A 26,352-nucleotide genomic window follows, 5' to 3' on the forward strand; every position below is an offset into this window, starting at 1 on the left:
TAATAAAAATTATATTCACACGGTGTACAACAGATTAAAATATAGTATTTTGTTAAATTAAATACATATGTTACCTAGCTATTTTTTTTTATGTATTTTAGTTATATAATTAGGACGGTAAACACGTCTTTAAAGCCTTCCAGACATAGCAAACCGACTGTTAGATATTTATGGGTTTATAGAACTAGTGAGATGATATGAGGCCCATTAAAAAGAGTGGGTTCATAAGACTGGAAGTGGACAAGGGGTCCGCTGACAAATAAACAAAATAATGTAAATTTCAATGTCCATTACTTTTTTCTATATTTTTATTTTATTTTCAACATGAATACTGGTCAAATTGAAAGTTTTATTCTCTATCAAACAATAACACATTTACCAATCATCATAATTATTAATAGTGGTGCATTTTGTTTACAAACCAAGTAAAATATGGTAAATAATTAGTGGTGCACTTTGTTTAAACTCTCAATACATTTATTATATGAGATATTGGTAAAATAATAAAATTTCTTCAGAAATATATTTAATTAGAATAATATATTTGTCGAACTATTTGTATCCCATTCAAGCATAAGTTTAAAGGTTCCGACTGCATTATTTCGTACATATACTCCATCTTCTTGTGCTTGCCACAAACATACATTAGGCTTTCTACCTCCACATACATCATGAATAAAGCTTTCCTTCCCGATAAATGCGTTAAAATGTGCATGTTGCACATAATCAGGCCCCTGATAAAATACGATAACAGAAATGATATGTATTTTACATAAGAAAATATTGTAGCAACATTAGACACACAAAGAATGTGAAAGAAATAAACTTTGAAATGAATTACCTTCCATATGTTGCACCATATCAAAGTTCTTGGGTAAACTCTAAAGTAAATCGTCCATTGACCATTGAAGGAAAGAAAAACAACGTCGGTCGCTTCACCTTTACCCTGTCTACAATTGATCATAAGTTTTTTGTCACCTGAAAGACGATTCCAAATTGAAATATTAAATCTCCTAAATATAAGAATAGAGTCTATTTTCTGGACAGAAAATAAAAATAAGAAGAAAAAACATATTAGAGTTTTCCCCATCTTTATTATTTTATTTTATTCTCCTTACATGAAATGTATATATATACACTTTTCACATACACATGTATGTACAATATAGCAATAAATAAATGTTATATTAGTTAATATATTTAATTTTGTTCATTGACTGTTTTTTCATATTCTTTCAGTTTCATAATTAGTTCTATTTTATATATTTAATACATCTTTTATCATATAAAGCACAAGTCACATATCCAATAAGATTAAACCATGTCACAAATTTTTTATTTTATTTTTAAATCAATTGTTTTAACAAATGGAACAAAATGAATTTCCAAAATTGAAGTGTATGTTGATATTCAACGGGCATGGGCTACAAAGGTATATATCACTCGGATCTCTCTTTTTTTCTATTTTCCTTCTCTTGGTGTTTGGCTCTCAGTTTGTTCATCAAATTCTGAGTTTCACAATATTTTCTGTGTTCAAAATTATGAATTGACATATAGGTTCATATTAAAAAGTTATGATTTGTACGTTCATATTAAAAAATAAAGTTTCGATCTTACACAGATTTGCTTCTAAATAAGTCTAGATTGTCCTTACAATTCTCTTTTTTTATTTCCATCGGTATGTCTCTCTGTCTTCTTTGTATTTTATTTCATCCAAAACATTTCGTCAACTTCTCTTTCTCCTACAAGAAAAGCATCTAACGTGAGACTGAAATTCTTCGCTACAGTTAATATCCGATTGTCTGAAAATGATTTTTAAGTGAACTGACCATTTCTCACTTCTGAAAATGGTTTAGGAGATTCGTCGAATGAAGAAAAGAGAATAGACCAAAAAAGAAGAAAATCAAGGCTAAGATGGTAAGTTTCAATTATTAGTTACTCCGTCTCTTTGTTAATTATACAAAACTTTTTTTTTATTACTATTGTATTTCGGGTCTATTTTTCTATCTAGTGTGCTTCTATTGAACGTTATGAAAAAAAACGTCATTGTCATCTCAGCAAAATCACGTCGCCACGTCAGAAAAACCACGTGGACGTTGTAAACAATACATTAGAATGTTTGACTATATCTCTTTTAAAACTTTATGAGTTTGATTTTTCTAATTTAAACTTTGGCTTATACGATTAAGCTATATCAAATCTTAAGATTATTATACATATGGAATAGCAAATAAAGTAGTGCTTAAATTAGATTTGGTGTAGTTCCACTGCAACAGTAAACTAATATCTTTGACCCTAGATCCGCGATTACGCATACACGCACATGTGCATAGTTGCGAAGTACCTAATTACCCAATGTGCATAGTTGCGACTTGCGAAGTAACTAATATAATTAGCACGTATTAACAGATAAAATAAGATAAGTGCTCCCATAAGGGATTCAAGATTGTCAATTCTAAAAGATTTATCTATCGCTATTCACAAAGTGATCGACATGAAATGATAACATTATTATATCAAAGTATTAAAATTGTAAAATGTATAAGTTTAGATGGATCTACTAGTATATTAAATAAATAAAATAACCACTCTCGACGTAGTATTGTCACCACCATCGAAACAATACACACATTTTAATTAGAGGATTGACTTTAAATATATTCAAATTTGGTTTAGAAGAAAGTAAAGTGTGTGGAGTGCCCGTCCAGCAACATTGGAAGCCAATACAAAAAAATTGTACTTTTAAAATGAGACCTGATAATATTTTCTTTTAAATTGTTTTTCTCGGTAAGTCCAATGCAATTTTTTAAATGGAGCTTCAATTCAAATAAATTTTTAAAATGTGTCATCAACTGAAAACAAATTAAAAAAATGAGACCTTTTAAAAGAAACTAACTCTTAAATGGATGCCATATAAGTAGGAAAAGAAACAAAAAATCTTTACAGAATGGGCTTTAGAAAATTGAGGCCCAATACCTATGTATCATAGGAATGTGTCCAGGGCCGGGCCTGAGTGTGTGTGTTTGTGTCGGTGCGTATACATAAAACTTTCAAATGAATTAAAATTGTTCCTAACTAAGAAAATTCCAACTTGACAAGCATGCATGCTTTCTATAAAAGAGATCACATTTGGGAGACAATAAATTAATTTCCCAAGAGAGAAGTAAAACAATGAAGGGAGATCTAAAAACTGGGTTTTACGTTGGATTGGTGGTGACGCTCTATGCATTTACGTTCATCGTACAACTCGAAGCAGCGGTGGAAACAAAGACATGTTTCCAAAGGAAGAGCCCATGTTTCCTTAAGAAGCAAACTTGTCCAAAGCAATGCCCTTCGTTTTCCCCTCCAGCAGAAAGCTCCAAGGCCTGCGTCATCGATTGCTTTAACCCTATATGCAAAGCTACTTGCCGAAGTAAGTAACAATACTCATAACATTTCGTAGTAATAAGTCCCATTTTAAGACATTTTTTCTCACCAAATGTCATTTTATATTTCTAATAGAGAATTTTTAAATTAATCTAAACTTTTTAGCATATTAATTAGAAAGACAAACTTACATATAAAATATATAATAGATATTTACGTAGTATTTTAACCTGTGAAAAAAAAACTAAAACACCACTTATAATAAACTTTCCGTAACTTACACGATAAAAGTATAATATCATTTTATTTACCGTAACAGATCGGAAACCTAATTGCAATGGAAAAGGATCAGCATGCTTAGACCCACGTTTCATCGGCGGAGATGGTGTTGTCTTCTACTTTCACGGCCAACGCGATGAGCATTTCGCACTTGTCTCCGATGTTGACTTCCAAGTCAATGTACGTTTCATTGGTCTGTGACCTTCTGGACGTAGCAGAGACTTCACATGGATCCAATCCTTAGGTCTGATCTTCGGCTCCAACAGCAAAACCTTCTCACTCGAGGCCACAAAGGCTGCAAAATGGGACGACCAAGTCGACCATCTCCGTTTTTCCTTTGAGGGAAAAGAGATCTCTTTACCAAAAGGAGATGCATCTGTGTGGATTTCTTCAGGAGACTATATAAAGATCGAGAGAACCTCAGACATAAACTCCGTGTTGGTCACATTACAAGACACTGTAGAGATTTGGGTCAACGTGGTTCCGGTAACAAAGGAAGACAACATAATCCATAAATACGGGAGACCAGAGAATGACTGTTTTCCTCATCTTGAGGTTCAGTTCCGGTTCTTGAAGTTGTCCAAGAACGTGGAGGGTGTTTTAGGAAGAACGTACAGAGATGATTTCAAGAATCCGGCGAAACCAGGAGTGGCTATACCCGTGGTTGGTGGAGAAGATAAATACGTAATGACATCACTTCTTAAAACAAGTTGTAATGCTTGTGTTTACTCTGGTGGCTCAGGAAGTTTGGACAAGATCTAGTTACTGTTGCTGAATCGAAACACTGTTGATTGTACTAGTGGATCAAGCAGTGGTGTTGGAATCTTCTACAGGAAATAAATACAATTTTTTTTTAAAGAAAAAATTTATTACTTTGTCAAAAGGAATAACTTAAGTAACAAAATTACTGATTTTGGACATTTTTAACTTGTAGTTCTCTTTTAATTATAAGAACATGGGTGAATACGACATAATTATTTTTGATTGCTTCAAAAATAGCAAAGACTGCAGAAGTAGGATAATATTGTACGAAATTAACAAAATGCTTAGCCCTAAATAATAGTACATAAGTTTTACAGAACCATACATCATCTTCAGTCTATATAGTTGTACATATTATATAAACATTCAAGTCCATCCTCATCTTCATTTTCTTATCTACGGAGCTGTGAAACCCCTTTGCTTGCTAACTTTCTTGAGACTACGTGCTCTATCACGAAGTGACTCTAATTGCTTGTACGAACCCGTAAAGGCAGTCAATGCATCAACATATTTCAAAGAAACACTCTTGAAATAGAGCTTTTCTGAGTTATATTGCTCAATGAGGTCCATCAAGGAGAAGCTACCTGAAAACGAGGCTCCGGTTTCATAAGATATAGTAGATTGATGCTCTGGTTGATGTCTATGGTTAGGATTGGTTTTGCCATTCGAAACTGAATCGCCAGTTTTGTCCTCCGATGCATAACTCGATTTACCGTTAAATCCGAAAAGTTCACTACGCAAAGACTCTACTTGAGGGTCAACGTGTATAGGGGCAAGTGAAGGAAGTACTTGCTCGTCCGTCTCAAGGTGAACCGCATCTTCATATAATGTAATCAAATCAAATGAAGGGACAGTGCCTAAAAGAAAATAACCATAAAAGACTATAAGCGCACAAATGAAAAGGCAATGCGTAGCATTAAAGTTTCAATGTTGATCAGATATGCGAAGAACACCGAACTAACCAATATTGCGAAAGCTAACAATACCAAAAGAAGTAACAGCCAAAATGTACACTCAAGTAAAGAAACAGAGAAAATACCTCGGTTTCTGCCATCTGCAGAGGCAAATACGCCATTGTAGACCGGTTTGCGGTTGTTGAAACCTGCGAAAACCGGAATTGATTCTTTTCCCATAGTGACTGGAAGAGTATCTTTCACAGGCTGTGCAATTCTATCAACAACTCTGTTTCCAAGAGTAGCCTCAGTAGATGAACTTGGATTCAAATCTGTTTCAACCACCACTCCAAGTCTACTCTTTTTTACATTACCATCAGAATCCAAACTAGTCTCGTGTAACAGGAAACTAACATCATTTTCAAACTCATCCTCCCACTGAAAGAATCCACAAGCCCCAAAATTCTAACAAAAAAACAATAGAAGAGACAACAACATCAAATCAGACTCCCTAATATGTGATGGATAAGAGTTTCGTTGTTATCATTTTTTACCTTCTTAAGGCAGCAAACAAAGTAAGAACGTTGAGCGTTTGGTCCATCGATGAATGTTACTCTTCTACAAGGTCCAGCGCCACAAGCGCAAGTAGGGTGAACAGAGATTGACTCCGGTTTGATGATACTCACTTCATCACACCATTTGAAAAATCCACAGCTTGGGATCTACGTTGAGACAGAGATTAGAGAGAGAGATATAGAGAGAGAGAGAGAGAGAGAGAGAGAGAGAGAGAGAGATAGAGAGAGAGAGAGAGAGAGAGAGAGAGAGACTTACTGGGCATTTGTAGAATCTCCTGTTTGGGTTTTTCCCAGTTTTAGAAGTAAAAATGTTGCAAGGTCCGCCGTTGCAGGGGCAGTGAATGACCGGCGGCGAAGCGGAGGAGGCGGGCTCCGTAGTGGTTTTGAGAGGACAGTTGTTGGCCCAGTGACCTGGCTGATGACAATGGAAGCAATCGCCAGTTGGCATGACTGATCGGAGGAAGCAATCGTCGTCGTGCTTCACCACTTGTTCTCGGATTTAATTCTGTTGTGCCAATCTTTTCCTAGACATTCACTTTAATTCAGCTACTTCTCTAACAATTTTTAAATAAAAATCAAACATCTTATTTGTATCACCCTAGTTATACCTAGTTATATCCGTGGGATTTGAATCCAATCTGATGTGGAAATTGTATACAAAGGAAAATTAATTTATCTCTCTTTTATTTACGGTGATCCGGTTCCAAAGAACCGAGATCTGGTTTGGGAACGGTTAACAAGGATTGGTTTGAATCGAGATGCTCCTTGGTTTCTAATTGGGGATTTCAATGAGTTAAAAGGAAATCATGAGAAACGGGGTGGTAACTTGCGCCATGCCTCTTCTTTTGTGCATTTCAACTCAATGATTCGACACTGTGGATTACTTGAGTTTCCTGCTCTTGGGGATAGTCTTTCCTGGAAAGGGTGGCGAGATAAAAAGCCGATATGATGTCGATTAGATCGGGCTTTGGCGAATGAAGAGTAGCATGATTTGTTTAAAGATTATTTTACGGAGTATTTAACAATGATTGCGTCGGATCATAAACCCCTGCTAGCTGTTATTGAGGATAAGATTAGGCGGGGTCGGGGTGGTTTTCGATTTGATAGACAGCGGCTGGATAAGGAGGGTTTCTTTGCTGCGGTTACTGAGGGTTGGGAGTCTACGACGGGGGACGCACCCTCTGCCACTATGGTGGATAAAATTATCAAATGTCGTCAGGCTATTTCCCGTTGGAAGAAAGAGCAATTACCTTATGGGCGGGAGACAATTGAGGATATAAAATCCAAATTAGCGGTGGCAGAGGAGAATGATGCTACTTCGGTTGATGAGCTTGCGGAACTTACTTGGCGGTTACGGGAGGCATATAGGGATGAAGAGGTGTATTGGTATAAAAAAAAAGCAGAAGTCTGTGGATGCGGCTTGGTGACCATAATACCAGCTATTTCCATGCTCATACAAAGCAACGAAGAGTTTGGAACCGTATTGTTGGTCTCCATGACCAGCATGGTAATTGGACGACGGAGGAGAGTGATATCCAAAATATTGCGGTCTCTTATTTTCAGGATTTATTTACATCCTCGTATCCTTCGGAATTTGCGGAAATGTTAGATGAGGTTCAATCATCTATTTCTTTGGAGACAAATGAATTTTTGACACGAGACGTTACCGAACAGGAGATTAAACATGCACTGTTCATGATGCATCGAGATAAGGCTCAAGGAACATATGGGATGACTGCCCTTTTTTTACCAAAAAACATGGGCTACGGTTAAAGAAGATTTAGTGCTGTTGCTCAATTCCTTCTTGCGGAATGGGGGTTTCGACAAAAGGCTAAATGTGACAAACATATGTCTTATTCCAAAAGTGGATAAGCCGATGAGGATGACGGAGTTACGGCCTATTAGCCTATGCAACGTTGGTTATAAAATTATATCTAAGATTTTGTGCCAGCGACTACGCACTATATTACCATCTCTCGTCTCGGAAACACAATCGGTGTTTGTAGAGGGTCGCTTAATTTCGGATAATATTTTGATTGCCCAGGAAATGTTTCATGGCCTACGAACCAACCCCTCTTGTAAGGAGAGATTCATGGCTATAAAAATGGATATGAGTAAGGCCTATGACCGAGTAGAGTGGTCTTTTGTCGAACATTTGCTCAGGCAGTTCGACTTTTTTGAAAAGTGGATATCATGGATTAGGTGTTGTGTAAAGTCGGTTCAATATAAGGTCTTGATTAATGGTCAGGCATATGGGTCCATTATTCCTTGTCGGGGGCTGCGTCAGGGGGATCCTTTGTCACCTTATCTTTTATTCTTTGTACGGAGGTGCTTATTGCACATTTTTGGAAAACAGAACGGATGAAACTTCTTACTGGTATCAAGGTTTCGACGGCTAGTCCTGCCATTTCCCATCTCTTATTTGCGGATGACAGTCTCTTTTTCTGTCGGGCCACGAAGGAGCAATGCGAGATGGTATTAGGGATCCTTCGAAAGTATGAACGCGTTCTGGCCAACAAATCAATTTTTAGAAATCTTCGGTCTAGTTTGGACACACGGTGGATAATAGTCTCAGGGAAGAGTTAAAAGGGGTTCTTGGGATCACAAATTTGGGTGGTATGGGATCTTACTTAGGTATCCCGGAAAGAATGGGCGGGGCTAAGGCGAAAATCTTCTCGTTCTTCAGGACAGATTGTAAGCACAAACAAGTGGGTGGCCGGCTAGGATTTTATCAAAAGGTGGCAAGGAGGTAATGATCAAGTCCGTTGCTACGGCTGTTCCTAATTTTGTGATGTCGTGTTTTCGACTACCTAAGACGGTTACGAGGAAGTTGACTAGTGAAATTTCTAATTTTTGGTGGAGCTCGTCCGGACAATCACGAGGGCTACACTGGGTGGCGTGGGATAAACTATGTAGTTAAAAAGATGCAGGGGGTTTGGGTTTCTGATGTCTGGATGATTATAACACTGCTCTGCTGGCAAAGCAGCTCTAGCGTTTGATCACCGTACTGGATTCACTTTTTGCACGGGTGTTTAAAGGCCGATACTATCGGCATTCTGATCCTTTGGATCCAATTAAATCTTACTCGCCGTCTTATGGGTGGCGGAGTATAGTTTTTGCTCGCTCTCTGGTTAATAAAGGACTTATTAAACGAGTAGGATCTGGTGCTTCCATTTCTGTATGGACTTACCCATGGAACCCTGCTCAATCCCCGAGACCAGCACTGAGCACAGGGTCGCCTTCTGATCCTCTGCTCCGAGTTACAAATCTTATTGATAGGAGTTCTAATTCTTGGGATATGGCTCAGCTTACGGCTACGTTTTTACCGGAAGATGTTGCTATAATTTCTGCCTTACCGTTGCGACAGCCGGATAAACCGGATTTGTTGGGATGGCATTTTACTAAGTCTGGTAAATATTTGGTAAAATCAGGGTATCATATTCTTCGCTCAAATATGACGGCTCCTGCTGAGCCGAAAGTATTTGGGCCGGACATCGTACCTCTTCAGGCCTTTGTGTGCAAAATTAGGTGTCCACCGAAACTTCCTCGTTTTCTGTGGCAAGTGCTTTCGGGTTGTGTGGCGGTTACAGCTAATCTACGGAAACATGGTATGAGTTGTGATGCCACGTGTGGCGTTTGTGGTTTTCGGGAGGAGACGATTAATCATACCCTCTTTGAATGCCCGCCAGCTAGACAAGTTTGGGCTTTGTCGCTGTTCCCGACAGTCCTGATTGTTTTCCCGTCGGAGTCAGTTTTCACAAACATTGATAAATTTCCCTGGATTCTGTGGTATATCTGGAAAGCGCGCAATGATAAATTTTTCTGTAATCTGGATTCAAACCCCCTAGCGATTTTTCGGCTTGCGGAGGATGAGGCAAAAGCATGGGCTCTGGCTCAGACAGAGGATATGACATTAGCATCGGATATTAACATTGAGGTTGTTCCTTGTGAAAGTAGGGGATTAGGGGTTCCTAGGTCTTCGTCGAGTTTTATTTGTTTTGTAGATGGTTCTTGGAAAGCAACGGATCGCTATGCGGGTAGAGGGTGGTTATGCATGTCACCCTGGGGTGACGCCCCTACTATGGGGACTACCAACCTTCGCCGTAGTCTCTCCCCTCTTCATGACGAGATTGAAGCTCTTGTTTGGGCCATGCGTTGTATGATTGGGGCGGATAACCAATTTGTCGTCTTCCTCATAGACTGCTCTGACTTAGTGAAGATGGTGTCTTTGCCTTCCGAGTGGCCAGCCTTTACACCTTATTTGGAGGACATCCAGGCGGATAAAGAGGAGTTTGCTTCTTTTTCCTTAGTCTACGTCCCGCACTTTCAGAATGGTAAAGCGGATAATTTAGCACGACGTGTTCGCACAGTTCCGCACTTAGTTACCTATGTAAACAATGTTCCTTCGTATTGACTTGTTTGAGCCTATCTTGTTACTCTGTTGTCAAAAAAAAAAAAAAAAAAAAAAGAGAAAATTTAAGTAATAAAACTAAATATGAAACTGAAAGAGTATGAAAGAACAGTCAATGAATAAAAATAAATATATTAACAAATATGGCATTTATTTATTGCTATATTGTACATACATTTGTATGTGAAAAGTGTATATATATACATATTCATGTAAGGAGATGAAAATAAGATAATAAAGATCAGAAAAATTCTAATACGTTTCCTCTTTTTATTTTTCATCTCCATCAAGAAAATAGTGACTATTCTTATATTTAGACATTTTAACATTGAAATTTCGAATCGTCTTGACGGTAACGAAAAACTTTTGATCAATTGTAGACAGGGCCGAGTTCAAGCTACCAAAGTTAATTTTCTTCCTTCCAATACCGATTGGATAATTAAATTCATTGTTTTCCCAAGAACTTTGATATGGTGCAATTTATGGAAGGTAATTAATTTTAAAGTTTTATTTACTTCACATTATTCTTCTCTAATATTTCTACAATATTTTGTGTTTTATATTTAAGTAGCTAATTTGAAATACATATCACTTTTATCATATTTTTTCATGGACCTGATTAAGCAACATGCAAATTTTAATGCATTTATCGCGAATTTTTTTATATAAATAATGTATGTGGTGGTAGGAAGCCTAACATATGTTTCTGGTAACCGCAAGAAAATGGAATATATGTATGAAATAATGCAGCTGGAACTTTTAGGTTTGTGTATAAATGGGATACAAAGAATTTGACAACTATTTTTCTCTAATTAAATCTTAATAAATATTATTAATTTACCAATATCTCATATATTATATTTAATAGTATTACAATACATTTAGAAAACTTAAATCAAGTAAAGTTCTTTTAAAGGAGACAACTTTTTTTAAAAACCAAAATAATATAAGTTCAAAATTTACTCATTGGTAAATGTTTTGTTGTTTGATCTAGAAAAATACTTTCCATTTGAGCAGTATCTATGTTCAAAATTAACTGAAAAATGTAGAAACAAATTTAGAAAAAAGATATACCTTATCCCTTTCTTTCTTCTTGTTTTTTTTTGCTTGGCAAATTAAATATTTACTTTTATTTTTGTGAGTTTCTACGACATATATGTAAGTTATTTTACTCTCTCGCAAAAAAAAAAAATTATGGTAAAACTCATCATTTTGATGAGTCCCATGGTGAGAGCTTCTAAACTAGTCATGGGTCTTGTGACCGGTCGGTTCCTGGTGAAGGCTACACATCGGTCACTTGATCTGTGACCAGTGTTTTAAAGTGGCTTGCTATCAATCACACGCCTTATGACCGATATCAACAATGCTTCCTTCAAACGGGTGTAGAAAATAATTGGCTGATCAAATTTTCTTATCTCCACTTCAATGTGAATATTTACTCTTTTAGCTTTCTATAGAGTCCAATATATCTTTATTGGTGTACAAGAAGTTCTCAAAAAAAATTCATACTTATGGTGTTTATGGTGTTTTGAAAATGTTCTGAAACATATTTTTCTCTTTTTTGATCTATTTTGTTTTAAAACCTGTAAAACTTTTTTAATCCTAAAAGTACTTCAAAACCACAGCTAAATTAGATTAAAAATATATATATATAGTGGTAGAAGTTTTATACATAAAAAATTCATGAGACGAAGTTTTTTTTTTTTTTTTTTTTTATCAATCACACATTAATTAAAAAGAAACTCCAAGATTGGTAGTCCAAACTGGAAGAAAAGAGTTTATAGAGGACGTTTCTACGATTAAAATTCTAGACGACCGAGCGAGGTAATGTGCCTTTAGATTCGAAGAACAAGAGATCATCGACAGGGTAAAGAGTGGGAAGGAGGACCGAAGCCGTTGCAAATCATCTAGTAGGTTAGAGAACGCCAACCAGTCTTCTAGATCTTGGACCATCGCAAGTAATTCTGCACAATCTGTCTCGAAACTTTGGCAAGCAACCCCACCAACAAGAATACTCTCCATGGCCCAAATCAGTGCTGCTAACTCCGAGTGAAGGGGGATGGACTTCTTCAGAGGCATTTTGCTCCCATCAATAAGGTATGATCGTCACGTTACAACACCATCAACCCATTTTATATTTTTTTAACGTTATTTTATTTGGTTCTAAGTTGTGGTTGAGCTCTGGACTAGTAGAAGCTCTGCTAAGTAAGTTCATCTATCAAGGCCTTGACCGTGATGATCTTGCCAATCAACTTCTAAAATCAATTAAGTATATAGATGAAATTGACGCTTTCATGCTTCACACCTCAGCCACATCACCCGCGTGCTACATCTTTGGCCTAAATACCGACATTATAATATGAATGTTTGTTTCACTCGGATCTGTGAAACAGGAATCAAGATGGTTAAGTGGGACGAAAAACATTACTTGCTACCACTTGCGAATTTATGGGCTAATCTGATCAGCCGTGATCAACCGCGTCTTCGTGGCCACCATTTTCTTACTGTCTCTGAGAACAAACCTACACGACACTCATGACTCACCCAAACAAGCCATTCTCACCACAAATCATTTTTGATCAAAACCTATATCCTTCCATACACCTATACTTGTTTATAATGTTTGATTTTTTATGGGTTGATTTATTGTAATTTATACCGAATGGGTTTTGGTCTCACAGATTGAGCACATTCCCAGGTTTTACAGAGGATATATTTTTGTATCAAATGAAGTAATAAGCGAATATAATCAGTTCATTTCTTTTTACAATGTCACTATGTGATGTTCCAAAGCCAATGGTGTTTTGAGGATACAAAGGTTCACATGAATTTTAAACAGGGAAATATAAAAGTTCATAAAGATGGAAGATCAATCATACAATCAACAAACAACAACATAAATTCTGGCATCTGATCTTGCCTTCTTGAATATTTGCAGATTCCTCCTATTCGTTACGAATTTCTCTATTCATTAGTCATCACAAACACCAGTGTCTTCCATGTATACACCACATCTTTGTATTCTCCAGTACTTACCAGTGATCTTGAAATCAAACTCAAGCTCGATGAAGCTCACATCTGTTTTAAGAAAGTTCAGAGAGGTGGAAGATTCAAAGATGTACAGATGCTCCCCAGATCCAAGCAGAGCTGGTATATCGTACTCGAGCAATTCAGAACCAATAATGTGGCCATTTTGAATGTAAAAGATGCGACAGGACAGCTCCTTGGCACCAGTTGAGTAATTAACATCAAAGTCGTCCACAAGATAAGTTCCATGAAGCAGCAAAAGACAAGCCTTAAATCTAAAAAATAAAGGAAAAGGTCTCTGAATTTGATCTAAAGTGATGATTAGAAAATCCCCTGTTTCTTGGTGATCAAAATATGCAGGCACTTCTTTACTAGGGAAAAGCTTAAACTTGCAATCCAATATCTCGATGAGTTCTCTAGCTTCTTGACTTAGGTTGAAACAGTTGGCAAAGTTGAGAATGATCTCTGGATGTTCAAAAGATCCTAGTATTCTTTCGAGCGAATCGCAGTTAGCTGCATTAAGGATAGAGAGAGAATCCGGAAGTTGGGGCAGTGATACGAGATTCTTGCACCCATTGAGGTGAAGTTGTGATAGTTGAGGGAATTGTTCCTTGCAGCTCAACTCAAACTCTTGGACACTATCAGGAAAATGTGGGAACACCTTGAGGCTTTTGCAATCATTCATTATCAGTTCAAGAAGACGAAACCAAGACCAGATGGATAAAGGCACTTCTTCTATAGCAGTATCACTTAGATTGAGATATTCAATGCTTTTAGAAATATTTGGAAACTTTTGCAACCCTTTGCATTTGCTGAGGTCAAGTCTAGAGAGAGATTCTAAGTTGATGTTGGTTGGAAGTACCTTTAGGTTGTTGCATCCCACCATCTCTACCGTAGTGAGACATGAGAGATTCTGGATAGATGGAGGAACTTCTTCTATTTCTGTAAAGCTCAAATCCAATTCTTCGATGCTGTTAGGAACAGGTGGGAACTCCTTGAGGCTTTTGCAAGAATTCATATCTAGCTTCCGAAGAAGGGACAAATACATGACTGATGAAGGAACCTTTTCTATCTCTGTAGCAGAAAGAATAATTTTACTAATGTTTGTGGAAATTTCTGGAAACCTCTTCAACTTTGAGGAGGTAACAATAAGATCAGAAAGAGATTTCAAGTTTATGTTTGTCGGAAAAGCCTCCAGATTTGAGCATTCCACCATTGCCAATTTCTTTAACTTATCAAGTTTCCCAATAGAGGAGGGGAGCGTCACCAAACTCGAACAAAAAGCGAGGTTAATCATCTCTAGATTGGTGGCATTCCCAATACAGGAGGGGATCTCCACAAGACTTGTGCAAAAACCTAGGTTCAATCTCTTTAGACTTGTGGCATTGGAGAGATTAGGGATTTCTTTTAGGTTCTTGGAGTACAACAAGTTGATGTCCTTGAGACTTCCAAACCGCTGTACATGCAGTTGAACAAAGACATAAATTGTTTGTTGCCCGGTTAGTCAAATGTTGTGTGAAAATCATATACGCATTTACTACTCAAGACTACACATTACCATATATGTACGATTTCAATTAGCAAAGAAGCAAGTAAAGAGCATATAAACATAAAAATGTAGTGGCACCAGATAGAAAGAATATACGATGAATGCGTTTTAAGTGAAAACTACGAGATGATGAATTCAAAAGTTGGAGGGAGAAAGAAAATTAACTATTTACTTGATCTCCTTCCCACAATTTCTCAAGTTTGCTATCCACCATGACAAGTTTAACAAGAAACTCAGGTTGAAACTTAGAAGGCATAACTTTCATGGGAAAGCTATCCCAGTGTAGTAATTTAAGTTTGTAGGGTAGAAACTTGAGATCTTGTGGTAAATGCAGCTTTGGCGCAACAAACTTCTCATCATAGATTTTTAAGTATTCGAGACTAAGCACCCTTTCAAAAGCTCGCTCGTCTATTTCTAGTTCGTGTCTGATCTCAGATAGATTGAAATTTATGCCTCTAATAGCTATAGTGTCCTGTAAAAAAAAAAATATGAAAGAAAACAATTCCTTACTTAACAAGTAAAGTTTTTTAGTCATCAAATGATTATTTAGCGTAACAAAATGGTTGGTGATATGTCATGACTTACTGTATTGTATGCGAGTGCATTGCAAATTTTCTGAGCATCCACCAAAACTGTACATCCCTCTAGCTCTTCCCTTACCAATTTTGCTAGCAATGTATGCATTCCTATCTTTCCGTCATATGTTATATATGAGAGATTTCTCCTCTAAAACTCTAAGCCTTCGACTAAAGCCATCTCCAATAACTTCTTCCACTCTATTTATCATTTGACCATTGAAAAAGCAAGCTATGTCACTGAATAAATCTTTTTCTTCTAAACTTAAGGCCTCATAGCTGAATTTCAAAATGTTCAAAATATCTTTGTGAAGGCTAGTCTTCTTTAGATTTGCAAGTTCCATTCTCCACATCTCCTTGGACATTTGCTTGAAATGGGAGCCCATTACCTGTAGTGCCAAAGGGAGATCACTCGCAAACTCGGTAGCTTCCTTAGCAAGATCCTCAAAACCATGATATGGGTAATTTTGATCAAAGGCATACATGCAGAATATCTGAAGAGCGTCATCAGTATGTGGATAATTCACCTTGTATATATCTTTATCTTTGATCCCATGTTTCTCCAAAACTCTTCTATCTTCAGTAGTAACGATAATCCGACTTCCACTACCAAACCATCCAGGATAATGCACTGCCGCCTGTAGTTGCCATAACTCATTCACATCATCAAGAACGACGAGCACCTTCTTGTCGTGAAACCTTTCTTTTGCAACACGTAAATGGAGAATATCAATATTCTTATCCTTGAGTTGTTCACAAAACAATTCTTTCTGTAACTCAACCTTTGCATCGTACACATCATGATGAGTCAAATGTCGTCTCTTTATATCCCCTAAACGTGCACTTAGTTGAAACTGAGGAGACAATTCGTTAAGTAAAACTCTAGAGATTGTACTCTTACCAATCCCTGAAGGACCCCAAATCCCTATCATCCTTACTTCATCCGTTTGTAAGTTTAACAACGAGTATATGCTTGTCACATGAACTTGAAGGCCGATGTAGTCATCAAAATCCCTAGGCTGTGTTAACTGCAGCTTACGCAACACATCTATGGCAATTGTAGCGACCATATTAGCTTCACTTGTCCTAAACATGAATAGTATTAATCAATTAATTATAAAGACAATGTCCATACTTAGATTGCAATTATTATTACATATATATAAGAAAATATGACATACCAATTTTCAGATTCCACCTAGTCCCCCTTTATATTTGCGGCTTCCGTCAAATCTTTTCTCCATAGCCGCCTCACCTCCTCTGATTTCGCAGCACAAGTTTTTTCGAAGGCCTTCCCAAATTCTCCCCTTTGATGCCTCACATCTGCTGGTTTCACTTGATGGAAAATGATCATTACTTCTTGATTCAACTCATCTTTATACTTCATAACCTCCACCAATTCGTTTAGACACCAGCTTGAAGAAGCGTAGTTCCTCGAGAATGTGACAACCGTGATCCTGGCATGTTTTATAGCGCGTAAAAGCTCGATACCAATAGAGACTCCTCTCTCTATCTCATTGTCAATGAACGGTGTGATTCCCTTTCTTTGAAACTCCCTCAAAATGTGAGTGAGAAGGTTATTGCGGACGTCGGCTCCATGGAAGCTCAAGAAGACTTGGTGTGTCAATGTGCGAGACACAGAAGGTGAACCAGATGAAGGAGACAAAGAAGAAGCCATTTTTTTCCTTTTTTTGTGTAATCCAAAGTTTTTATCGCTAGTTAAAATAAGTATACCTATAGCAGCAATACCAGTTCCAAGGAGAAAGGAAGAAGCCATTAGTACACGATCGGGAGAGAGGGATTGAGATCAAAGATTGTTAGAGAACAATGTGGGGTAAACGTTTACAGAGAGGCTTACAATGAGCACTGTGGCGTAAACGTTTTGGCTTCACCATTTGTTTAGAAGTTCTACGAAGTCAACAACTCCAATTGGACTACTTCTACTGTTGAAGGAAAAGTACTCTTTAACACGTTTTCTTACAAAATCAATTCTAAGTGACAAAATTTTTAACCATCGCACATTTTTTTACATTAGAAGTACTCTTTAACACATTTTTATACAAATTTTTTAACCATAGCACATCACCATTTTCCTTTTGTATTTTACTTTTACTAGTACTGTACCAACAATCACTTAGATAGTCTATCATCAAAATTTCATAGTTTAAAGTCAAACACGTTTAACTATGTAATTGTTTCAAGAAAGTTGGCCGAAAAAGTTTTAGAAATATATAAATCTTGATGAGAATTTGAAAAATATATTACTCTAGTTATATAAGACAAAATTTAAGTAATAAAACTAATTATGAAACTGAAAGAGTATGAAAGAACAGTCAATGATAAAAATAAATATATTAACAAATATGGCATTTATTTATTGTTATATTGTACATACATTTGTATGTGAAAAGTGTATATATATACATATTCATGTAAGGAGATGAAAATAAGATAACAAAGATGAGAAAAATTATAATATGTTATCTCTTCTTATTTTTCATCTCCATCCAAAAAATAGAGCCTGTTCTTATATTTTAACATTTTAACATCGAAATTTCGAATCTTCTTGACGGTAACGAAAAACTTTTGATCAATTGTAGACAGGGCTGAGATCAAGCTACCAAAGTTAATTTTCTTCCCTCCAATACCGATTGGATAATTAAATTCATTGTTTTCCTAAGAACTTTGATATGGTGCAATTTATGGAAGGTAATTAATTTTAAAGTTTTATTTATTTCACATTATTCTTGTCTCTAATATTTCTACAATATTTTTGTGTTTTATATCTAAGTAGCTAATTTGAAACACATATCATTTTTATCATATTTTTTCAGGGACCTGATTATGAGCAACATGCAAATTTTAATGCATTTATTGCGAAAGAAAAATTTATACATGATGTATGTGGGAGTAGGAAGCCTAATATATGTTTCTGGCAAGCGCAAGACAATGGAATATATGTACGAAATAATGCAGCTTGAACTTTTAAGTTTATGTATAAATGGGATACAAAGAATTTGACAAATATTTTTTCTAATTAAATCTTAATAAATATTATTAATATACCAATATCTCATATATTATATTTAATAGTATTACAATATATTTCGAAAACATAAATCAAGTAAAGTTCTTTTAAAGGAGACAATTTTTGTTTAAAACCAAGATAAAGTGGTAGTTCATCAATATTTACTTTGTCTAGTAAAATGTTTTGTTGTTTGATCTAGAATAATACTTTCCATTTGAGCAGTATCCATGTTCAAAATTAACTGAAAAATGTAGAAACAATTTTTAAAAAAGATTTAACTTATCCCTTTCTTTCTTCTATTTTTTTGGCTGGCAAAGTAATTATTTACTTTTATTTTTGTGAGTATCTACGATATATGTAAAGTTATTTTTACTTTCTCGCAAAAAAAAAAAAATTTGGCAAAACTCATCATTTTGATGAGTGCCATGATGAGGGCTTCTAAACTAGTAATGGGTCTTGTGAGCGTCCGGTTCCTGGTGAAGGCTACACATAGGTCACTTGCTCTGACAGGTCTTATAAAGTGGCTTGCGATCGATCCCATGCCTTATGACCGATATCAGTAGTGCTTCCTTCAATCGGGTGTAGAAAATAATTGGCTGATCAAATTTTCTTATCTCCACTTCAATGTGAATCTTTACTCTTTTAGCTTTCTATAGAGTCCAATATATCTTTTGTAACATCCCGAACCCAATTTTGGGTAGGTGTCGATCAACACTAAGGAGAATGTCGGCCGACACTACTAAATTGGTGGTTGTTCGGTTTGTTTTAAAAATGCTCGGTTTAGCTTGGTTTGGGTTTGGAAACCCTAAGTCTTGTTTTAAATGGCACGAGCAGCCTATTTTTCTTTGGGGGGAGTGGTGTTTGTCGCTTCTAAGAGAGAAAGAGAAAGGGAGATTGTGAGTTTGATCCTAAGAGCAAAGAGAGCCTTGAGGTGGGTTAGGAGAAGGAAAAGGGAGATCCATCATCTATATGTGTGTGGGGAAGGATGGGGTTACTTGGTGGTGGATTAGGAGAGGCAAGGAGGATTTCTTATGGTTGTTATCTATCTTATGGATGGGGTTACGAAGTCCGACACCAGCTTGTTGTTGTGTGTTAGGGTCCTAGGAAGCCAGTGGGAGTTTGGTTTCGATGAGGGGAGATTGATGGAAGTGATGTCGTGGGCGCTGGTGTCAACCGACACTATGAGAGGGTCGATCGACACCATGTGTGTTGGTTCGCAAGTGGTGCGATGGGTGACGTTCGACACTAGGTGGAGGTGCCATTCGACACTAGAAGAGTGGATAGTGAATTGGAGTGTTTGTGGGGAAGTGTTTTTTGTGGCTGGACGGAATCAAATATTCCAGCCCACCTCTCTTGTTACTCGGTCGCTAGGGGTGGTTGGTTGTGCAACTCAATAACTAGATGAGGTGGGGTTTGGTGTATTTGCGGGAGTTTTTGTAAGGAGCGACTTCTACGCCAGTTGTCTCGCGGAAATTATGGAGTTCCGGCAAGATCGTTTCCCGTGGATCCTGTGCGGGAATTGGGAATCCGGGTGCGGTCATTTCATCTTTATTGGTGTACAAGAAGTTCTCAAAAAAAATATCATTCTTATGGTATTTTAAAAATGTTCTGAAACATATTTTTCTCTTTTTGGATCTATTTTGTTTTAAAACCTGTAAAACTTTCTTAATCCTAAAAGTACTTATAAACCATAGCTAAAATAGATTAAAAAAATATAGTGGTACAAATTTTATAAATAAAAATTCATGAGACGAATATGCTTCATTTTTTTTTTTTTGGTCAACCACACATTAATTAAAAAGAAACTCCAAGATTGGTAGCTCAAATTGGAGGAAAAGAGTTTACAATGTAAGTTTCTAAGAGTAAAATTCTAGACGACCAAGCGAGGTAATGTGCCTTTAGAGTCGAAGAACAAGAGATCATTAACAGGGTAAAGAGTGGTAAGGAGGACTGAAGCCGTTGCAAATCATCTAGTAGGTTAGAGAATACCGGCCAGTCTTCTGGATCTTGGACCATCGCAAGTAATTTTGCACAATCCATCTCGAAACTTTAGCAAGCAACCCCACCAACAAGAATACTCTGCATGGCCCTTAGTGCTTCTAACTCCGAGTGAAGGGGAGATGGACTTCGTCCGAGGCATTTTGCTCCCATCAATAAGGTCTGATCATCACATTACAATATCTCCAACCCATTTTATCTTTTTTTTAACGTTATTTTATTTGGTTCTAAATTTTTTACTGTCATTCAATAAAACAATCAGTACATATTGGAGAAGGATATAATAGTAAGGAAATGTGATTGTGTGGATAAATATATTACATATATTTATCTGCAATGCATGTGACGATAATACCATATTTAGGGGTTTGTGTTTGTGACAAAAAGACCTCAACTTTAGGCCTTAATTGGAAGTACTCTATGGGCATATTTCAATACTCGAAAAAAAAAAGGCTAATGTTACCAATCACAATTTGTCATTAGTTTGCGTTTTCTCAAGAGTAAAAAATAACTAATATGCGTGCTCTTAGATAGAGTAATAACTCATGGTCCACTTTTGTTTAGACTTTGAATGGTGACGGCCTTAAAATGGGGAGGACAACAAACCGATGTGGTCCAACTCTATTTGTATGCAAAAACGGTCTGCAGTTGATCCACAGCGGTTTTGTCTCTGTTTTCTTTGGACCGCACCACTGCGTATTATGTTTGGTGAATGGTAAATAAAAAGCGGTTTAATCCGCAGATGGATTTGTCTGCTCCAACCGCAGCAACCATTCAGTGAATCTATCAATTATCCAGCGTATAGTTTCAAAAAACGCACTGGATAAAACAAAATATTTTTTACTTATTAAATTTATGATTAAGAAAAAAAAATAATCAACAGATTATATTTTAACAGATGTCTCTATGTTTTAAACATGGTTTTTAATTTAAGTTATTAATACTTTGAAAAAAGTTCTTAAATTATTTACTTTTTAAGTTGAACTTTTTTCGAAAAAATATTTACTTCATAATTTCTTCACATATGATAAAATAATCAGTTTTTATTTTGAAAAAGAAATTTATAATAGTAAAAAAAAAAAATTAGTTTCTGTTATGAATTTTTTTGACATAAATTACATCTCTTCTCCTATTAGGTAATATATAAAGGTTCATAAATACGATTTCTTTTTTTATTAATTAATTTATTTAAAATATAATTATTTATAATGCAATCTGCACCACTTTTTCTTTTTTTACCATTCACGTATTTTATAATGAACTGTAAATACTTTTTTCACCAATCAAATATTATTCTATACCGCGTATTTCTTATTAACAGTATTTGTCCCGCAAATATATTTCTCCCACATGTACTGCTGTTGAACCGTACCGCACTATAAAACCGCTTGTCCCACACAGTCAATTACGTTGTCACCATTCGAATCCTTAGAGTTTTGGGATCAACAAGCTACATCGGGATGAGACTTTGAATTGAGATTTGGTATCCCTTAGATAAATTATTGGTGTGAGAGTTGGATCAGAGATTGGAGTAGAGACAGCGGCGGAAAGCTCGTATACAAATACCCCCACCCCCTTGCTATGTATCCGAAAAAACTCCAGGACCTGATGGTATGATGGTCCTGTTCTATGATTTTGGCCTTCGTTAAAAGGGGATCTGGTTGCATTGGTAAAGGATTTTTTTCCAATCTGGTAATTTCGATAATAGATTAAATAAGACAAACATATGTCTTATTCCGAAAGTGGATAAGCCACCGCTTCCTCGTTAGCTTAGAATTAAGATAAATATGATCATCTTCTCCACCACTTTCTTTTTCCTTTTTCATTTGTTGGATCATGTTTAGTTTCCAATAATCTCTCTTTTGTTTTTGTTGTTCTAGGGTTCCGATAGATTCAAGTTCATGTTCCGATGTAACTCTTTTTTTCTTTTTATATTGGTATCTGATAAAAGCGAAACCATGTTAGATTTAGCATAGTCTTTCGAGTGATTGATTTTTTTTTTTGGGGGCGTTGGTTGGTTTCTAGGAGCGAGACATGAGCATGAAAGGACTTGTTGAGAAAATATCAACAGATCCTGTATTTATCCAGTTAGCTAAGCAGCATCAATAAGTGATGAACCTTCAGTTCGATCCAGAACGGTTAACCAACGCAATGCAAAGCATGAACGAGTTCGTTGGTAACCACTTGGTGAAGGTGGTGGTAGTAATATAAGCTCTTTCGTAGGTGCATGCATGAACCTGATAATTGATGATACGTCTCCTTGTTTGTGTTTGGTTTTTTTTTGTTTCGCTTCAGTTTCCGCAATTGTCTCCGTCTCTGGAAACGTTAGGGAGACCTGGAGGATTCGAGAAATATGCTGAACTTACGACTCGAATGAAGAAAGATTCGAGTTGATACCTATACTAGCTGAGATAGATGCTACTGGTCCCCCTGCTATGTTGAAGTAAGTGTTGTATTGTATCATTCATTAGTAACTTTTTAGGGTTTCGTTTATGTGTATGGAAGGAACTTGTTTCCGGTTTGGTTAGGTTTTGGAATGATGAAGACGTGTTGCAAAAGCTAAGTAAAGCAATGGTTATTGCTGCTCATGATGAGACTTCTAATGTAGAGGTAAAAAAATACTGCTTCCTACTCTGTCTAGAATCTGATCCCTGTAAACTCACTCAGCATCGATTTCTTTAACCAACCAGGGTGGTAATGAAGATGACGAAGTGTCCCAAGGAAGGAAAGCGTTGCAGATTATATTTTTGTATGAAAAGGTATGTCAATCTATCTGACCTTACATGTGGTTTATAGAAGAGTCCATTAGTGTATTAGACACTTTTTGAAAAGTAATTGGAGAAATAGGCACTTTTTGTTAGAAATTTGAAAAATAGTCACTTTTTTGTTTTTGTGAGATAGAGTGTTTGTGAGAGAGAGTATAAGACAAAAACAAATAAAAAGACCAATATACCCATGACTATGTGTCATATAAATAGAGTTTTATTTGTGGTCCCAGTTTTAGAGGAAATGAGATATAGAATATGACAAAAAAGAAAAAAATTCCAATATATCATATATATCTTCCAATAAGATTTTTGTGTGTGTGGAACCCGATTTTGAGGTATTGTATCAAAAATTAATGTTTCATGTTCCAATAAAATTAAGAAAATTCTCTCAAATAACATTAAATAATTTTTAAATATATTTAGCACCCTAAAAATTCTAAAAACCTGGTCTAGTTTTAAAAATTTAATTTTAAAATTAAATCCTAAACTTTAGATACCAAAATCATACCCCTCAAAATTATACATTAAGGGTAAAATAAAGAACCTAAACCTAAAACTTTTGAAATAATTTTTAAATATTGTAATGTGTCAAATAATGCTATTTTGGTGTACCATTTAGGTTTGGTGTACCATCTAAGTTAAGTGTACATATGTGTCTGGTGTACCATCTGAGTATAGTATACCATCTACGTCTAATGTACCATCTGGGTCTAGTGTACGATGTGGTTATTGTGTACGGTGTACCATCACTCTAGTGTACGATATGAGTCTGGTGTACCATCTAGGTCTAGTGTACCGTCTGAATCTGGTGTACCATCTGGATCTGGTGTACCATCTGGATCTGGTGTATCATCTGAATCTGGTATACTATCTAGGTTTGGTATATCATCTGGTTTGGGTTTGGTTTACCATTCAAGTTTAGGTTTGGTTTACCATTCAAGTTTGGTGTACCATCTGAGTTGGGTGTACCATTTAGGTTGGGTGTACCATTTAGGTTTGGTATACCATCTGGGATTGGTATACCATCTAATTAAAAAATTTCACAATTAAACCATACACTCTAAATACTAAACTCTATCCATTCAAAACTATATCCTTAATATAAAATATAGAATCCAAACCTAAAAAAATCTAAAAATTAATTTAAAATATTGTAATATGTCAAATAATGCTATTTTGGTGTATCATTTAGGTTTGGTGTACCATCTGCGTTGGGGATGTACCAACTGAGTTTAGTATACCATCTGGGTTTAATGTAAATAAATAAAATTCTACATCCTTAAAAATTATTTTTCTGTGTTTGTGTTATTTTTAGAAAATAAAACTTTTGTAGTTTTATGGAAAAAAAAACTTAAAGCCTATCCCTATAGACTATACCCCAAATATAAAATTGGTATTTTAAAAATAAATATCAAAGTGTAGATTAATATTATAAACTAACCATTAAATTCTAAACACTAAACCCTACCCCTAAAGACTATACCCCAAATATAAAATTGTCAACCCAAACCTAACAAAATAAATTTTACATCTTTAAATATAACTTTTCTGTGTTTGTCGTATTTTTGAAAAATAAAACTATTAAAACTTTTGTGTTTCTGTTATTTTTGGGAAAAAAAATTTTGTGGTTTTTTGGGGAAAAAAACTTAAAATGTGGTATTTTTAAGATTAATATCAAAGTGTAAATTAATATTATAAATTAACCATTAAATCCTAAATACTAAACTCTACCCCTAAAGACTATACTCTAAATTTAAAATTGTAAACCCAAACCTAACAAAATAAATTCTACATCCTTAAAAAACAATTTGTTGTGTTTTTAATATTTTTGAAAATAAAACTTATGTGGTTTTTTGGAAAAAAAAATTTAAAATGTGGTATTTTAGAAAAAAAACTTAATTGTGGTATTTTGAGGAATTTCTATAATTATTTTGTATAAATTAATAACAAAATCAAGTTAAAAAGTTAAAGAGGAAAAAAAGAAAAATAAAGAAAAAAGTATGATTGTACAAATACTACTAGAGGGTAACAAATTTGTTTTGTTTTTATTTGTATATATAATTTCACACAAAAAATGGTATAAAAACAAAAAAAGGATATAAAAGTATATTACTAGAGGTCTCTCTAATAGAAATTTGTATTAGAGAAGGAGAGAGAAAAGTGTCTATTTCTCAAATATCTTTCTATAAGTGCCTACTTGTCAAATTATTGTATGAGAAAGTGCCTTCCTTCATAATATTGTCTTTATAGAAACCTTAAACTTGGGTTTTGGACCTAACGTATCCTGGTTGTGGTTTTTTTCCTAGATGAAACGTGTTAGAGTTCTACTGGATAAAGAAAGTGTGTTCAAAAGGCTCGATGAAGCAATGGGTATTGTTCATAAGACTGCTACTTCCGGTGATGTGGAGGTAAAACTGCTTCCTACTCTGTTTAATGTCTCTGTTTTGTTTGTAAACTCACTCTGCTTCGGTTTCTTGAACCAATCCAGGGTCTGATGAAAACTTCATTGGCTACTGCGGAAAAAGATGAAGAAGACTCCGAGGGAAGGACAACACTGCATTTGGCTTGCTCGTTTGGCAAGGTTGCATGTGGTGTTTAACTCAAATTACATTGGTTGGTCTGTTTCTAGGTGAAATGTGCTAAATTTCTTATGGAAGCTGAAGGAAATCTAAATGCGGTTGACAAAAACAAGAACACACCGTTGCACTATGCTGCGAACTGTGGGAGGAAAAAGTGTGTTAGCCTTCTCCTAAAGAAAGGTGGTACAGTGTAAGTTTGCAACCAAAACAAAAAAAAAAAAACTCTGTTTCAAACAACTTAAACTGGTTTTATACTGACTCAGTTTTTAATGTGGATGGCAAAACTCCAATTGATTTGGCTAAGCTTAACTATCAGCTTAACGTTGTGAACCTCCTTGAGAAGGTCGCATGACTTTGCCTTTGAGAGTTTTAGTGCATATATAGGGTTTAGGGTTTTATATCTTTGTGACTCTTGACATTGATTTTTTTTTTTTTTTTTTTTTTTGTGTGCACGCTCTTGACATTGATAATATTAAAGAAAACAGAAGAGAGATAGATTGGTCTTAATGATTTGATATCATATACATTGTTGGCTAAAAATA

General features: G+C 35.6%; 3 protein-coding genes and 5 pseudogenes across 4 annotated transcripts; 3 read left to right on the forward strand and 5 right to left on the reverse strand.

The window, feature by feature from the left end:
* Positions 1-455: 455 nt before the first annotated feature.
* Positions 456-1,100, reverse strand: LOC104701008 (S-protein homolog 21-like). The gene is made up of 2 exons (XM_010416629.2): positions 842-1,100; positions 456-734 (listed from the first exon to the last, which is right to left on the reverse strand). Exons 1-2 carry the CDS (start codon positions 1,088-1,090, stop codon positions 531-533), a joined length of 453 nt encoding a protein of 150 aa, XP_010414931.1. The 5' UTR covers positions 1,091-1,100; the 3' UTR covers positions 456-530.
* A 2,062-nt stretch (positions 1,101-3,162) lies between these two features.
* Positions 3,163-4,630, forward strand: LOC104701007 (uncharacterized; annotated as a pseudogene). Its single transcript, XR_015561013.1, has 2 exons — positions 3,163-3,412; positions 3,686-4,630. The product of XR_015561013.1 is annotated as an uncharacterized LOC104701007 (transcript).
* On the reverse strand, positions 4,612-6,461 carry LOC104701009 (uncharacterized). Its single transcript, XM_010416630.3, has 4 exons — positions 6,132-6,461; positions 5,855-6,022; positions 5,447-5,765; positions 4,612-5,264 (listed from the first exon to the last, which is right to left on the reverse strand). Exons 1-4 carry the CDS (start codon positions 6,321-6,323, stop codon positions 4,804-4,806), a joined length of 1,140 nt encoding a protein of 379 aa, XP_010414932.1. The 5' UTR covers positions 6,324-6,461; the 3' UTR covers positions 4,612-4,803.
* A 1,518-nt stretch (positions 6,462-7,979) lies between these two features.
* Positions 7,980-11,098, forward strand: LOC147941218 (uncharacterized; annotated as a pseudogene).
* Positions 11,099-13,257: 2,159 nt separating this feature from the next.
* LOC104704557 (disease resistance-like protein DSC2) lies at positions 13,258-15,546 on the reverse strand. The gene is made up of 3 exons (XM_087458427.1): positions 15,448-15,546; positions 15,035-15,334; positions 13,258-14,769 (listed from the first exon to the last, which is right to left on the reverse strand). Exons 1-3 carry the CDS (start codon positions 15,544-15,546, stop codon positions 13,258-13,260), a joined length of 1,911 nt encoding a protein of 636 aa, XP_087314553.1.
* A 13-nt stretch (positions 15,547-15,559) lies between these two features.
* On the reverse strand, positions 15,560-16,507 carry LOC147941219 (disease resistance protein TAO1 pseudogene; annotated as a pseudogene).
* A 128-nt stretch (positions 16,508-16,635) lies between these two features.
* On the reverse strand, positions 16,636-17,115 carry LOC147941220 (disease resistance protein TAO1 pseudogene; annotated as a pseudogene).
* A 782-nt stretch (positions 17,116-17,897) lies between these two features.
* Positions 17,898-18,478, forward strand: LOC104704559 (S-protein homolog 8-like; annotated as a pseudogene).
* Positions 18,479-26,352: the final 7,874 nt, after the last annotated feature.

This window comes from Camelina sativa, chromosome 7 (genome assembly GCF_030686135.1).
Source record: "Camelina sativa cultivar CO46 ecotype springtype chromosome 7, ASM3068613v1".
NCBI classification, from domain to species: Eukaryota; Viridiplantae; Streptophyta; class Magnoliopsida; order Brassicales; family Brassicaceae; genus Camelina; species Camelina sativa.

Coding starts and splice junctions, on each gene's coding strand:
- LOC104704557 (XM_087458427.1), bottom strand. CDS start 15,546: ATGCATACATTGCTAGCAAAATTGGTAAGGGAAGAGCTAGAGGGATGT. Junction 15,335..15,447: donor ATGCACTCGCATACAATACA/GTAAGTCATGAC, acceptor TTTTTTTTACAG/GACACTATAGCTATTAGAGG. Junction 14,770..15,034: donor AATTGTGGGAAGGAGATCAA/GTAAATAGTTAA, acceptor CTGCATGTACAG/CGGTTTGGAAGTCTCAAGGA.
- LOC104701009 (XM_010416630.3), bottom strand. CDS start 6,323: ATGCCAACTGGCGATTGCTTCCATTGTCATCAGCCAGGTCACTGGGCC. Junction 6,023..6,131: donor GGAGATTCTACAAATGCCCA/GTAAGTCTCTCT, acceptor GTCTCAACGTAG/ATCCCAAGCTGTGGATTTTT. Junction 5,766..5,854: donor TTGTTTGCTGCCTTAAGAAG/GTAAAAAATGAT, acceptor TTTTTTTGTTAG/AATTTTGGGGCTTGTGGATT.
- LOC104701008 (XM_010416629.2), bottom strand. CDS start 1,090: ATGGGGAAAACTCTAATATGTTTTTTCTTCTTATTTTTATTTTCTGTC. Junction 735..841: donor TATGGTGCAACATATGGAAG/GTAATTCATTTC, acceptor GTATTTTATCAG/GGGCCTGATTATGTGCAACA.